Genomic DNA, 14,776 nt, shown 5'->3' on the forward strand with positions numbered 1-14,776 from the left:
TGTACTACCTAGTTTTAGTAGGCACCTAGGTAGTAGTAGCTAAGTATTTGTTTAGGTTAGTCACAATTATAAATTACTGGAATTTCTAAAATACGTTTAAAAATGAACTTAAATTCCAGTTCTCACCTGATTAATTCAGGATTGCTATAGGAGCAGCTAAACGGAGGGGGACCGATCCTCTTGTTAACAATTTCCAATCACAACTGACAGTGACAGACAGAACAGAAGTTATTGTTTACTTTTGATCATCATTTGATGGCTGAGGATCCTTGGCACTGAACGTGCAACGTCACAAAACGTTATATCATACGTCATAATAGCGTTATTTCACACGTCATAACGGCGTTATTTGAAACAATGAATATACAGAAGGTCCTCATTTATGGTAAGGTGTAACCAAAAATGTCTTATACGTGAAGGAAATCACGTTAATGAAGTTCTAAGTCTTTTCTGGCCCATAACGAACGCTACCAATAAGCTGCGTCCCTTTACACGTTGAAAAAAAAAATCAGTTATTATAGTTTGCTTATTTAGTAGAAAAAGTAAGAATTATTGTTGGCTACAGGTAGGTCTTACTGACTGTCATATATTTAGCAAGATTTAATAGGTATGAATTCAATAACAGCTGATTCGGTTCCAATGTCTGAAATTGTTGGGGACTTTTTTTTTTTTTTTTTTTTTTTTTTTTGCTGATAAAATGTTCAGAGCGCCAAAGCTTCATTTGACACATTTTACATCACTTTTAAACGAGAAAGGGAAAAAAAAACGGACATTATAACCATACAGTCTGCATAGTATTCTAGCATAATATGATACAACTAAGTAATAACATATAATGATTATGACATCCCTGTTTTTTATAGCTTTTCATAGCGTTCCATTTTAGCATTTAACTAACGAAAATTCAGTTAAAAAAGACTGTGTACACATCTGTGGGAGAGGAAAATAAGTTAATTGTAAACTATTTTTCAAGTATTAATCCACATGGAAAGGGATTATGCTGCAGTGTTATATAAATGTAATTTTCTCATATGGGTTTCCTTTGTTATAGAATCTGAAGTTACAGTTTATAGCTATCATAAATATTTAACTGGGTTCTACGGTTTATTGATAATGATATGAATGTTACAGTTAATGTATTTACAGTGTTTATTACGACAAGTTTTCATGTGCTTAGAAATTACAATCAGCCTTTCAACACATAATGTACTGATTTTCAGCCAGTCCTATTGTGTTTACAAGGAATATGACATCTTACAAGCACATAAAATAGTGAGTTGTAATTCAGACAAATGATGGAAACCTAATACTGAAATGAACCAAGCACATTAATTTCAGTAATGAGATTCATGATTATACATTCTCATTAACCACGACTCAACATTTCGATACAGTTATCAAATTATAACACGTATACATGTTAACACAATTGGTAGTCATGTCCATAGATATAAAGGGGACTGTATCTAAGGCCATGTCATCTCGTGAGACGTGAGACCCATCTTCCCGGTTGTTGACGAGAGAATAAAAAGAAGCAATGCTGGAAAATACGACGAAAGAAAGGAATATATTATATCCTCGTTCTATATCTATAAAAGAAATGCATTGTGAGTGTATTTCAAGCATAACCGGGTTTTAAAACCTTTTTTGGGGGCCGGGGGTTCATGCACTAACTAGGAATTTAGGAAACCTCCGAGTGGACTTAAACAAGTTAGCAGACCCCCCAATGGTTTTCAGAGGTCGTCGTTACCTAGGACTAATTTATGATTTGGGGCCATTAATTCTATAATATTTATACTATCCACAAAGGGCTTGTATGAAATAGTCGCAAAGATCGACACACACCGGGGTTTTAAACCCCTTTGTGGGGGGCGGGGCCTCAATATCCAGGACACCCCAAAACGGACTTAAAACAAGTTAAAACAGACAAGATGGTCATCGTGACGATGGCAAATGGATTAAAGAGAGAGAGTGTGAGAGACGGCAAGGAAATGGAAAAGCAACAGGTCCATTTTTGGGGGGGCGCGGGTAGGGGCTCATTATCAAGATCAAGGACGCCCCCAAGTTAAAACAGACAAGATGTCCATCGTAACGATGAAAGAGAAAGAGAGAGACACGGCAAGGGAATGGAAAAGCGAAAGTCCCGCCACAGACCACGTGCTGCCATCTTGCAGCGAGAGAGAGAGAGAGACCGTCCATGACGAGGAGTCATGTTTTGGTCGACAACAACAGTCTTAGGCCTATAATTCCATGACGAAGGTGAGCTTGGAGTCGTTCTCCTCCTCCTTCTCCTCCAGTTCCTCCGGCGGGAATTAACCAACCTTTGCCTTTATACGTCAATTAGACATCAAAAGGAGGATTGTTTTAGCAGTGAGTGTGATACGGAAGACGGATTACCTCGAAAGGAATAACAGCAGCTCCAGCTTTCGCATTCGTGCGCCCCCTCCCCCCGGGGGGAACTCGTCCCTAGGCCTACGTTGAAGAGGAAACTTCGTCGGGAAATTGTTTAGTCGGTCGCTACCCTTTAAATATGGTCCAGGGGGGAACCTTTTGATACGTAAGGTCAAATTGGGGAAGTGGGCAGTTTTATGGGTATCTCTCAGGGGGCAGCAAACCCCCCCAACTCCATCCCCACCTCAAAACTGACCTTGACGGGGCACTTAAAATTTAGTAGTAGTACCTGGGTAGAGTTCGGTCGTGCTTCCTTTGTGCCTAATAAAGTTCTGGGTTTAAAGTACTAAAATTTTAAGTATTTAAGGATAAGTTACCTAGCTAGGTAGGTATTGCTTGCTTACTTTAATGTAAATAGGCCTATTTTGGGGGGTAGGCCTATTGCTCCCTTTTGGGGGCTAGGCCTAAGGTGTAGGCAATATTTCTTAATTTTAGCCAATTTTAAGGTCGTGATTTATTTAAAATTTATATAATTTATTGCTTTGATTATTGCTTACTTGAGTTTAGGCCTATTGCCTTTTTATTTAGGGCAGGCCTAGGCTGGTTGTTAATTTTAATTAGTAGTTCTTAATTTTTAAAAATTTAATTGCATTTACGACTTTGTTTTTGTGATACCAATTTTATTAATGATACTACCTAGCCTATGTAGGTAGGCTACCTAAGCTTGATTATAGACCCCATAGGGCTAATGCCATTTTTTTCTTCATGGTAGTCCTAGGCTAGTTCACAATTCTACAAATTTTGAAGTCACAACTTGGATAGCTGTAAAAATTTGATCTAATTTACTTTAATTTTTTTTATTTTTAAGAATACAGCTTCTATTATTGATAGGCTATATACTAAGCTTTATTAGTTTACCGTAGGCATATTGCTGTGTTTTTAGGGTAGGCCTAGGCTACTTAGTTCTTAATTTTACCAATATTGAAGTCACGATTTAGGATCTAAAAATTTAAATGAATTTGTTGGATTGCTTTTTTTCCTCATTTTAACGATACGGCTTTTATATGTTGATATATAGGTTTTTATTAGTTTACTGTAGGCCTGTTGCAGTTTTTTCAGGGTAGGACTAAGCTAGCTCTCAATTTTACGAATTTTGAAGTTACGATTTAGATAACTAAAAATTTGAAATAATTTTCATTTTAACGATACATTCAGTTATTGATATACTATAAGCGTGATTAGTTTACCTTAGGCTTATTGCCTTGTTTTTAGGGTAGGCGTAGGCTAGTTCTTAATTTTACCAATTTTGAAGTCACAATTTAGGTAACTACTACAAATTCAAAGGAATTAACTGGTCTTTGTATTTCATTTTAAGAATACTACAATTAATCATACTGCTTTTAGGTATTATTGATATTTAAGCTTGATTAGTTTACTGTCGGCCTATGATAATCATTACCTAATTTGGTAGATCTATGTAACTATTTGTAAATATTAACAAATTTATTGGACTTTGTATTTAAGTTTAAGGAAACTGCTTTCAGGAGATATAGGTAATAACTACGCGTCGAGTATTTCTTTGGAAATTACAATTTCCTATAGTATTTGCATTGCTTATTAAGCATTTACCATTATTTTTGGCGGGTCAACTGTAATTAGGGGGCTATTACTAGACACAGCAAAATACTTTTGACGCCCAAATCCCTAATGGGTGTTGTACTTGCGGGAACGTTCTTTGCAGTTCGTGCGGAGTTATTGCCTAGAATTACCCTGCTTTCATTGTTGATATACGCTGGCTTGTTTTACTGTAGGTCTATTGCCATTTTTTAGAGTAGGGCTAGGCTCATAGGCTAGTACCTAATTTTGGCAAATTTTGAAGTCACGATTTAATTGGGTTTAAAAATTTAACAAATTTAGGTGCCAGACTTTTGCATTTTATTTTAAGGATACTGTTCTGATTATTGATATAGCTATACCTAGTTTAGTGTAGGCCTAATGCTGTTTTCTTTTTAGTAGGCCTATGCTAGTTCTTAATTTTACCAATGTTAGGTAGCTATTTAAAAGTAAACAAATTTATTGGACTTTGTAGTATTTAATTTAAGGATAGCTACCTATACTGCTTTCATTATTGATGTACTACGCTTGCTTAGTTTACCGTAGACCTTGTATTTGTTTTTTTAGGGTAGGCCTAGGCTTGTACTTAATTTTGGCAATTTTTTAAATTGCAATTTGTTTAAAAATTTAATAAATTTAGGTAGCTACTGGACTGTGTGTTCCATTTTAAGGGTACTGCTTTCAGTATTGATATATTTTTCCTTTAGCACAGGCCTATTAGTGCTGTTTCCTTTTGGGTAGGCTTAGGCTATTTCTTAATTTTGGCGAATTTTGAAATCGCGATTTTATGATATTTGAAAATTCATCAAATTTACTAGACTTTGTATTTAATTTTAAAGATACTGCTTTGGTTATTGATATAAGCTTGAGTAGTTTAGTGTAAACCTAGTAGTTCTGTTTCCTTTAGGGTAGGCCTGGGCTAGTTTTGAATTTTGGTAAATTTTGAAATCACGACTTAGCTGTGCCTAAAAATTTAAACAAATTTTGTGGACTTGATAAAGCTGAATCATTGACATACTATTGACCAGAGTATTAGCCAAAGCTGCCCTAAAATCTTGTTTACCCCCAGCCAGAACTAGCTTTTTCTGAAATGTCGTAGACCTTAACAAAAAGGTATGACGAAGCAAGAGCTATGGATCGGGCATTACTTTGGAAATTGATTTTTTTCTAACGTAGTTAGTATTTTGGTTGCTTAAGAATTTACCATTTTTTTTGTTGATAGGCTGTAATTAACTTTTGATTAACCTTATAAGTTGTAGCTGGCCATCCTGGGATACTGTTGCACATGCATATTGTTACAAGGGAGCCCCAGGTAGAACGTGGAGTTACGCTGGAGGCTAAGTAACGTGGCCTACTTGGTTAGGTTAGTAGGCTACACAGGCAGTCCCTGGTTATCGGCCGGGTGCTGATAAGTGGAAACTGCCATTAACCAAGACACTGCAATTTAAGGCGCCGAGTTTCAGTTAATGGCCACTTTTTTAGGGATATTTTGTGGCTCCATAACTATTATCGGCACCTTATGGTGCTGATAATCAAAGCTTGACGTGCAATAAATAACAAATCCTTCATAGCAATGCTAAAATTATAGGAAAAATCAATGACCAAGGTAATAGTTTGTGCGGAGCTGTTGCTCAGAAATATTTAAATAAAAATTCTTTATTATAAAGGTTTATTGCGAGTCTTATATTTAAACTTTAAGCGTAATCTGAATTACCATTAAGCGTTCAAATTTAGTTTTCTTCTCTATTTTGAATTTTTTATTTCAGTATCTGCAAATGGAGGTACTATATTTGCTTAAAAATTAGCACTGCTTACAGAAGCAGAAATATATAATTTTCTAAAAATCAAGAATCTCTGCTGTCAATTTGGACCCAGTTTAGACACCGTAACTGATCATAGACACTGTACCTTGACCCTAGGCACCTAATGGGACATCATGCATAACAGAATAACATTCGTATTGCCTTTGGTTTTCCGTGTATCAGCATGCAGGCAGTTCTAAACATTTGCAAATTTGTCAAGTTGTTCATTTCAGCTTTTTAAGTCAAAATAGTTTGCTCTTGTGTTCACTTCTGATGTTCAAAGGGAAGATTCCTGATGATATTAATATAATGATAATAATGCAAAGATCGAGAAATCATCAAAAGCTATGACTTAGCCAAGCACCAGATGTTACATTTAATTAATGAAGACAGTAGTTCCTATGGGAATGCAAACTGCCTTGTGTGTGTTAAGTATTACTCGGGAATGAGCTGGAATCAGCTGTTGAAACTTGAGTTAATTCTAAGGAAGTGCTCCATATTGAGGTATTGTTTATAAATGAAATTATTTAACAATAATGAAAAGGGTGTATGCAATGCAGTATGGGTGAGATAACATGAGAAATAATGTGAGAAATTTACCTTATATTTTGTTTTTACATTAATTGCAAATGGGCTGGTACCAAACTTGGCATCCTGCAGAGCTTTTCTGCATAAAACAAACAAAAGATGGCAAGTTCTTGCGTTATTTTGGTTGATATTTTAAGTTTGAAAATTAATAGTTTAGGAATTTAAACATTTTAAAAGGTTTGGCTCACTCCTCATGCAGTACAGATTTTATAAATCACTAGTTTTATTTAAACTCTTACGTGGTTGAGAGAGACATTTGTCAGCTAGGGGTACCCGTAAGCTGGCTGAAGATAGTGGATTCCATACACCATGTCGGAATCAGGCTAGATACAGATATTGTCACTAATGTCCAGTCTCTTGAATGATACTTGGGAGCTTCCTTTAGATCTCCATTACCAGCCCTCCCTCATCAAGTATTTGTATAGGCTGCACAGAATTCCAAATACTTTGGCTTATAAAAATTTTCATAGTGAGAAGTATTTTTAGATATTAAGGGGCACATTCTAACTCGCCTCAGCCTTATGGATTCAGGGTCAAACAATTGCATATTAAGGAATAATAGATTTTTGTATTTTAAAGATCTTAAATTTAATGTGATGATGGTTGAAGCCCATTGCATTTTTATGGTTTATGCAGAGGAACATCATGAAACTTATATATCTTCACTGATGGCTCTGGTGTTGGGTTGGAGCGTATAGCAGCATGTTTTGTTATAGAGATGAGCTCCCTCGAGGAACTCCATTTTTTACGAATTGTATGGTATTTTAGGTAATGTTGAAAAATGACCACTAAGGCCAAGAAGTCTCCATTTTCTGTGATAACTGCAATGACTTGCAAGCACTACATGTGTTTAACTCTTTCAACACTTAGATTTTAAAACTTACATTGGATCCATATCATTGAAAGCAGAGGATTAAGAATATGTTTAAGCGCCCAAGCATGTGGTGGTCTGTGGCAGTGAAGAGGGTGATAATTAGCAAAACGAGATGCAGCTGAGCTGCGTCCATGAGGGTCAACTGTAAATTGGCCACAATTACATCTTTTATGGTCAGATCTCGGATCAAGCGACCACAGTACTATTGCCATAATTGATTAGCATTACAAATACTAAAAGAACAAACTTAGATTTTTTATTGTGATTGCATTTCATTAATAGCTTTTTTAAAAGTTATGATATTGTAAGATTTTGTCCTCTCTCAATTGAGGAATAAAGTCTGAGAGCCAGCCTGGTTAGAGTGAAGTCGTTTCAACTTTGCGTTTTGGATGAAATATGAGATGGGACATGTGAGAGTACTTTCATCTGAGAAGTCTGTCTTTTCTTTTCAGTCAAATCGTGCACCAAGACAATGTACTGCCTCCAGTGGCTTATCCCTGTACTGTTAATTCCAAAGCCAGTCCCTGCTGGGCTTCTTCATAATCATGTGGTATTTATGGTACTCTATCTGACGGGATTCTTCCTGGAACGCAAACCTTGTACCATATGCTCTTTGGTTTTTTTGGCAGCAGTGACCGTCTTATGTTATTCAGGAATTGGAAACTGCCTTTTGTGGCCTACTTCAGAGTGCAATGGTAAGTATACATTTTTTTTTCTTTAACTTCTAAGAAGATTTCCAGTGACTGATGTCCTCTGTCATGTTATTGTTCAGCTGGGATGCCTTAGTTTGAAAGTGACCATAACTTATGGTTAGTTTTTCATCTAGTTTAAATTCCTGTTGTATCTCATTCATAGTCAGTTTTAGTTTTATGAGATTGCCATACATTATATCTCAAACTGTTTACAGGAAAAACAATAGATTCCTTAATAAGGAATTAAATTCTCTCCCAAACATAGCAAAAGAGCTTAAAAACAAATAGACAAATCTTAGTGACTACGTTGTAGTATATTACAAAACCTTCAAATGCCATAGGTGTCCATGGGGTTATTTATTGTCAAGGTTATGGCAACTGGGTGTAATTTGCAGGTTTCTGATGGAATCCAAAAAATTTGGTTTATTCTGTTTTAAAAATACAGTATGCCAAACTTTACATAAGATAGTAGAATTGAATTTGTGCAGCAATAAAGATTACAAGAAATATAGAAGTGGTGAAAGTTTTAAAGCTGTGAATGTCGAAAGGCATTTAAGAACTGATCAAAAGGCTTTAATATCATATAACAGGTTTGACATAAAGAAAAGGAAAATGCATTGGGATAGTTTGCATGTCTGAATGGCAAAAGTGAGGAGCGGAGAAAAGTAGTCATTCTGAAGTCTCATGTAGTTGATTTTCTTAATAATAAAGATGATGATAATAATAATACAGGCAGTTCCTGGGTTACGATGGGTTTGGCTTAAAACGTTCTGAGGTTACGTTGCTTTTCAAATATATTCATCAGAAATTATTGACTGGTTTACGACGCTGATGTGAGGGAAGTTGTACGTATATATGGTCCCAAAATAGCAGAATAATGGAGGTTTGGAGGTTTTTTATAAAAATCTCAATAAAAATGCTGATACAAATATCATAAAGCTGACGGGGGAGTAACGACTAGTATGTAATCACTTAAAGCCATCCACCAGGTATCGAGGTAGGAGGGTTCAAGATGGTTGTGAGAAGAATTACCTATCATCCAAAAGTTTGTAGTAGGTAAAATGAAAGCCTGAAGAGTTGAGAACTTTGACTAGCATTCAAGGTGACTTGGATTGAGCTGTTCAGTTTACCCCGGATATAGAAAAATACCTTGAAGGAGAGAAAAACTGATGAGGATGGTGCAAACTTTACCTTAGCTCAGCTTCCAAAGTCCAGATCCTGGTTTCCTCCGCAGCAAAGAAAATATTGCATAAAGCAAAGCTGTTAAACCTTTAAAATAGACTTAAATTTTCTGTGTTGTCAAGGGAGCCACCAGGGTGAAACTAGGAAGGTTACATTCCTTTAATGCACCGAAGTCGTTGCCTCTACCTTTGCATGGGCTTTTTAATACTACTCTGTACTACTGTATTTCTTGATGGCTGGCTGTAGTGGACCTTTAAGTAACCTGAACCCTCAAGTACGAAAATGTTTATATTCTATTCTATAGCCATTCACAAATAATGATTATGCTGGACTTAGTTTGGATGTCACATCCCTGATGTAAAGTAGTCGAAAAAACTGTGGAGAAAGTTTTGACTTGGTTGATAGATGTTGATTTTCATATTTTGATGGAAACATGTTAATGGCTGTGTTTTGTGTATTTGCTATAGCTGTGAAGTGTTATCTGTTTTCAGGTGAAGGCAATGGGTCCAATGAACTTTGTAGTGGTGATGGATGACCATCCAGTACAAGAGGCGGTGATCTTGGGGAGAAAGAATGGGGTTAAGTAGGTATTTTACTTTTATTTGATGGTTAACTTGGAGTTTTTGGTGGCCTGCTTATGAACATGTATGATTGAGTATTTATGTATATTATACATGCTTGTATACATGCACATATTTAAATATGTATGTATGATATACATCATTGTATATGGGTATGTATTTCAGTATAGATTGGAAAAACCATGTGAACTCAAGTATAAATACCTTGGATGAAGGTTTTTATATTCACAATGTTTTGTGAGTATGACTAGTATTACACAAAAATTTTTATTATGTAGATTTTTCTTATCTAGGGCTATTTTAGTTCCATTCATTGTATGGCCATTCTCAACTCATTCCTGCCCTTTCTTCAGTACTGTATTTTGTCTTTCATCAAACTTTTTTAACAAGAAAATTCCAGAAATATATAAAGTAGATTCTAATTTGGGTAAAGCACTGATTGGTTCTATTTAGTATATGCTTCATATGCACTCATTATTCATATGGTTGAAAGTAACAAAAAAAAGTTTTGAAGCAGTTTTCAAGAGCAAATATTTCCACTTGTTAAAGGCCTTGAGGAATGGGTATTTCTGAGTTTTGTATTTCAGCTTTGCTGTGGTGCATAATCTGTTGAAGAAAAAAGTGATCTTTGTGGGAGTGTAAATTGTATATATTATGTACATTAAGTTGGACATTGAATTGAGGTGCCTTTAAAGTACTGTTCTGGTTAAAAAACCTTGTTTGTACAGACGTGATTTGACTTCCTTTGTTGCATTACAATTTTATCCTAATGTGAATATATGGCAGTTGTTACTTCAGTATTCATTTTATATGCAAATGTTTCTTGGTGTCTTCTCACATTGGTTTGAACTTTTGGTAGAGGTTCACGATTTCACCTTGTTTTTTAATGAGTGACCATCCTAATTTTTGCCCTTAATGCCTTTGCTAGTAAAGATTCCTTTTGGGTATTAGATAATAGTTTCACATCCGTTCCCCCAGAGAATAGAAAGTTGATAAGAGTGGGTAAACTTTCCCTATTTCCATTGGTGAATATGACCATAGTTTAAAATATTGGTGAAATTTTGCATTGCTTGATGATTTATGTAATGCCTTTCCATTTTTCATATCATAAGTAAGGTTAAGGTTAGCTTTTTTTTCATGTCAGAAGTGTAGTGAATGGCATATTAATTTTCCTTGCCAATGAGACCCTTTATATCTAGTACAGCGCTGCAGATATTACCAGTGTTTGATAGGATATGGATGTACAGTAGCAATGTATTTTGTACTTTGTTATATATTCCTGTGAGGATTTGAAAATTTTTATGGAGTATGCACTAATTATTAAATGACAACTCGGATATGCAAGCAAGGCACAGCTTAATGGTATTCTAAAAGAACATTGGTAGTAATGTGAGCAACAAGAGCATTTAACGACCAACTCCCAATTATTTTCCCTAACATAATGGATTTGTAAATTTGGTATATACAGGCATGGAAGCATGAGCAATGTCCAGATTTTTAGTACGAATGTGCAGGAACCTGTAACGGATGTAAACTTACAAAATTACATATGTAGGTACTGGATATTTTTAAGTTTACAGATAGGTTAAAAAAAATTCTGGTATGCAATTTTTCACTTCAGACATGATCAGTCCATCCGTAAAATAGATGTTGGTAATGGACATTAGTGATGGCAATAAGTATTTTGTATGTATGAATGATATATGTGTATATACTTATATATATGTATATCCTCCTGTGCTTATGATTGGTATTTAATATGCATTTATTATCACCGCTGTAAAAACTTTTATCAAAGTCTGGTTATTATTTGTAAGCTGTAAAAACTTTATCAAAGTCTTTTTGTTGGAAGGAAATTTTAGCAGGTCTGCCATTCTGGACACATTTTTACAAATTACTAGTTCCTTGATATTTTTATATCTTTTTTATTCAAAATTGATTAATTGTGCATTGAAAATATATATAGTTTGATTTTTTCTTTCTCAGAACATGATCGTAGTTGGTAATCCAATAATTATGGATAGTTAAAGGTCAGATAGTTTTGTAATCATTCTCTTCTGCATATGCCCTTTGTGGTATTAGTATGTCTGTGATGATTTTGGAACTTTACGGCTATTATTATCTCGTTAGAATACAATACTGTGGTGTGTTAAAGTGAACACTTATCAGCCAGCTTCAATTTAATGCGATCATACCATGTGATAGTACAAGTCTCAGATTTGTAAAAAGACACTGAGGAAGTAGGTTCCATTATTTGCAACATTTCTCCCTTTTTTAACAGGTTGTTTCATAAAACCTACTATCCTCGAGCAGGACAGAAATTGCTGATGTGGTAATGTAATTTCGTTGGTTTATAAGGTTGCCAGCCACAGCTCATTCTAAGAAAACCTTTCAGCTTGAAGAGTTTGAGCTAATACCTTTTGCATAAAAAATAATGTAAATCTCTCTATTTTAGGATAATTTTTGATAGACTACACCATCTCTTTAAGAAGATAAGCACTATTGTTCCCAGGTTAAAGCTGAAGGGCAGAGTGACTAATGTTCACAGCCCAGTTGTACAGGAAAGACTACTATATGCATTACTAAATTGGAAGAAAGTCAAGTTTTATTGGGTGCTTAGTCCTTGGACATGTGGATGGTGGAAAATTTCTTTTACAAGTGAATTACAAAGACACCTATGCTTCATTGATAGCTTGGGAATATGTTCCCACAATGCAGATTTTTTTTTTCTTGGAGATCAATTAAATTTGGTTATAAATATTAGATTTATTACTTTTCTCTAGGTACAGTGCTTGGAAAATAAGGAAAAGGCTTAGCTGTAAAATTTCATTGAGGTATAAATGTACTTTTAAATATTTATTGGCAGGTTAGTAGGTATCAGAATTTTACATCAAACTTTCATGTTATAAAGCTGTGTTAGCAATGTTAGGGATATAATTATATGTGATACTTCTTGTGAAGATATTTTATGCATTTTTAAAAAAATCTTTGCAGCACAATGTTTTTTCTCTTTATCATATGTATAGGGCTAGTGTCTAAAGTTGCATATATTATCTTCATCATGTGCATGTTTGTATATGCACTGCGCACATGCAAACACACACATCTGTAATACTGAATATAGATTGTAAGTTGCAGAAATTGAGTATGTCAGTGCTTGTAAAGTTTTGCATTTTTCTTGATGAAAATTTTCAGTAGGATTATAGCATCCTTTTATTACTCATGTGATCATATATTTGTAATATCTCGTGTGTATCCTGTATGTTGGAATTCAGGTAAATCTAGTCAGTATCAATATCAAGAGAGCTGTTGTAAATATGCTACTGAATTCTCTTGCATTCTGAATATATTATGCAGGACTAGATTCGACAAGCAATACTTAGATTTGGCAAAAAAATAAAAAAGAATAAAAAGATAAACTTGCCGTTTAGCAGACAAATGATTGTTCTTGGGGGTTACTGTTACACAACCCTTTGAAAAGTAATTCATTTGCAGCTGTGTTATTACTATTGTATGTGGCTAATTTTAACTGTTGATGGATATCGAGAGTATTTTGTGAATAAATTTTTTATAATGGGAAAATGTTTTGGAATATTTAACCAGTGACTACAAATTTGTACAAAGCTGTGTCCATACAACAGCAAAAAAGCTCCATCGTTAATGCTCAGCATTTATGATTGAGTTGTGCATCAGTATCATACACATAGTAAATGGGCAGAACTCTCATAATAATTATTAGGGAGTTTAAGCAGACCACTAAGCAAAAATACTTAGCTGGACAGTAATTCAAACTGAGATTTGTCACTAGAGGTATCTCCTTGATAGTAATGATGTACAGTGAAGTTTTGACACTCCTTGGTCCTTACTTTCTCATTGTAGAAAGTGTACTGGTGTCAATTTAGGAGTGAATGTCAGTGTTTTGAATGAGCACTTGCTCACTCCTAAAATTTAAGGAAATGTTGCTATTGCTCTTTTCATTCCATTTCTTTCTAATGCCACTTTTCAGGCATTGACTATTTAGCAAGCAGTGTTTGTGAGTATTGCTCTTGGTTTAATAATTTTTTTAATATTCTAAGAGTAAGAATTATATTTGTTACTGCTGCTAAATATTTCTACTAACATGTATCTGTATGAGTTTACCTTTTCAATTGTGATCTGCGTTTTGTTTTTAAAAGGAAATATTTTTACGTATAGTTTGCCAGTGCCCAGTAGCTGGCAGCAAGTAAACTTTCTTGGACAGTAAGCATTTATGAGAGGACAGTAATTGCAGCCTCCTTCACTTCGATTTCTTAAGTTTTCACTAGTTCTTGCCTGTCAAAACTTTTAAATTGTTTGAATTATTTTTCTTTGGTTTCATATATTCCAGGTTGGGAATATGAATCCATTCTTTAATAAGAGCATCCTTAAGTTCAGTGGGGGCCAGGTCTCATTCCTGTTCATATAATGTGTATACCTTGTGTTCCAGGCATTCAAAAACTTCCAATACATACAGAAATTTGATTATCATCTCCAAATTTCTTGTTGCTTTTGGGAAATTCTGATTATTTATTGTCCACTTTGCCCATTAGTAAGTCATGGAACTGGACAGTGTAGAGTCGGATAGCCTGGACATAAACTCTACTCTGTTGTGCATATTTTGGTGGAGTGCCCTAATTTTGGAAACAAATGTAGAGCTTGTTTGCTGGCAAATAAGACTCTTGCCGATATTTTAGGTGAAGGTGCTCAGGCAGAGCAAATTATGACTTTAAAAATATTGGTCTTTTTTATGAATTTTAATTTTCTCTTAATTGTTTTAGGTTTGTTTGTTTGGTTTTTATGAATGAATGATTTGTATGTTTGATCGGTTCTGTGTATGTTTGTTTGTGCGACACTTTTTTTTTTATTCGTAAGATATATATGCGCTGAATGGCCCCCCGGCTCCGGCGCTTGGCTATGTGCCAAAAATTTTATAATCTAATCTCCATAAACTCTACTGTCCAGTCAGCTAACTTGAAGAGTTTATACAGGGATAGTTTATTGTCTCAATGTCAAGCACCTTAAGTAATGGCTCTT

General features: G+C 34.8%; 1 protein-coding gene across 1 annotated transcript; it reads left to right on the forward strand.

Moving 5' to 3' along the window:
* The first annotated feature begins 342 nt into the window (after positions 1 to 342).
* Positions 343 to 13,306, forward strand: LOC135213679 (bladder cancer-associated protein-like). Its single transcript, XM_064247752.1, has 3 exons — positions 343 to 385; positions 7,722 to 7,964; positions 9,635 to 13,306. Exons 1-3 carry the CDS (start codon positions 358 to 360, stop codon positions 9,676 to 9,678), a joined length of 315 nt encoding a protein of 104 aa, XP_064103822.1. The 5' UTR covers positions 343 to 357; the 3' UTR covers positions 9,679 to 13,306.
* Positions 13,307 to 14,776: the final 1,470 nt, after the last annotated feature.

Source organism: Macrobrachium nipponense, chromosome 43 (genome assembly GCF_015104395.2).
Source record: "Macrobrachium nipponense isolate FS-2020 chromosome 43, ASM1510439v2, whole genome shotgun sequence".
Classification (NCBI taxonomy): Eukaryota; Metazoa; Arthropoda; class Malacostraca; order Decapoda; family Palaemonidae; genus Macrobrachium; species Macrobrachium nipponense.

Excerpts from the sequence above, each read along its gene's own strand:
- LOC135213679 (XM_064247752.1), top strand. The coding sequence starts at position 358 with ATGAATATACAGAAGGTCCTCATTTATG. Across the intron at positions 386-7,721 it reads ACAGAAGGTCCTCATTTATG|TCAAATCGTGCACCAAGACA; the intron begins GTAAGGTGTAAC and ends TTTTCTTTTCAG. Across the intron at positions 7,965-9,634 it reads GCCTACTTCAGAGTGCAATG|GTGAAGGCAATGGGTCCAAT; the intron begins GTAAGTATACAT and ends ATCTGTTTTCAG.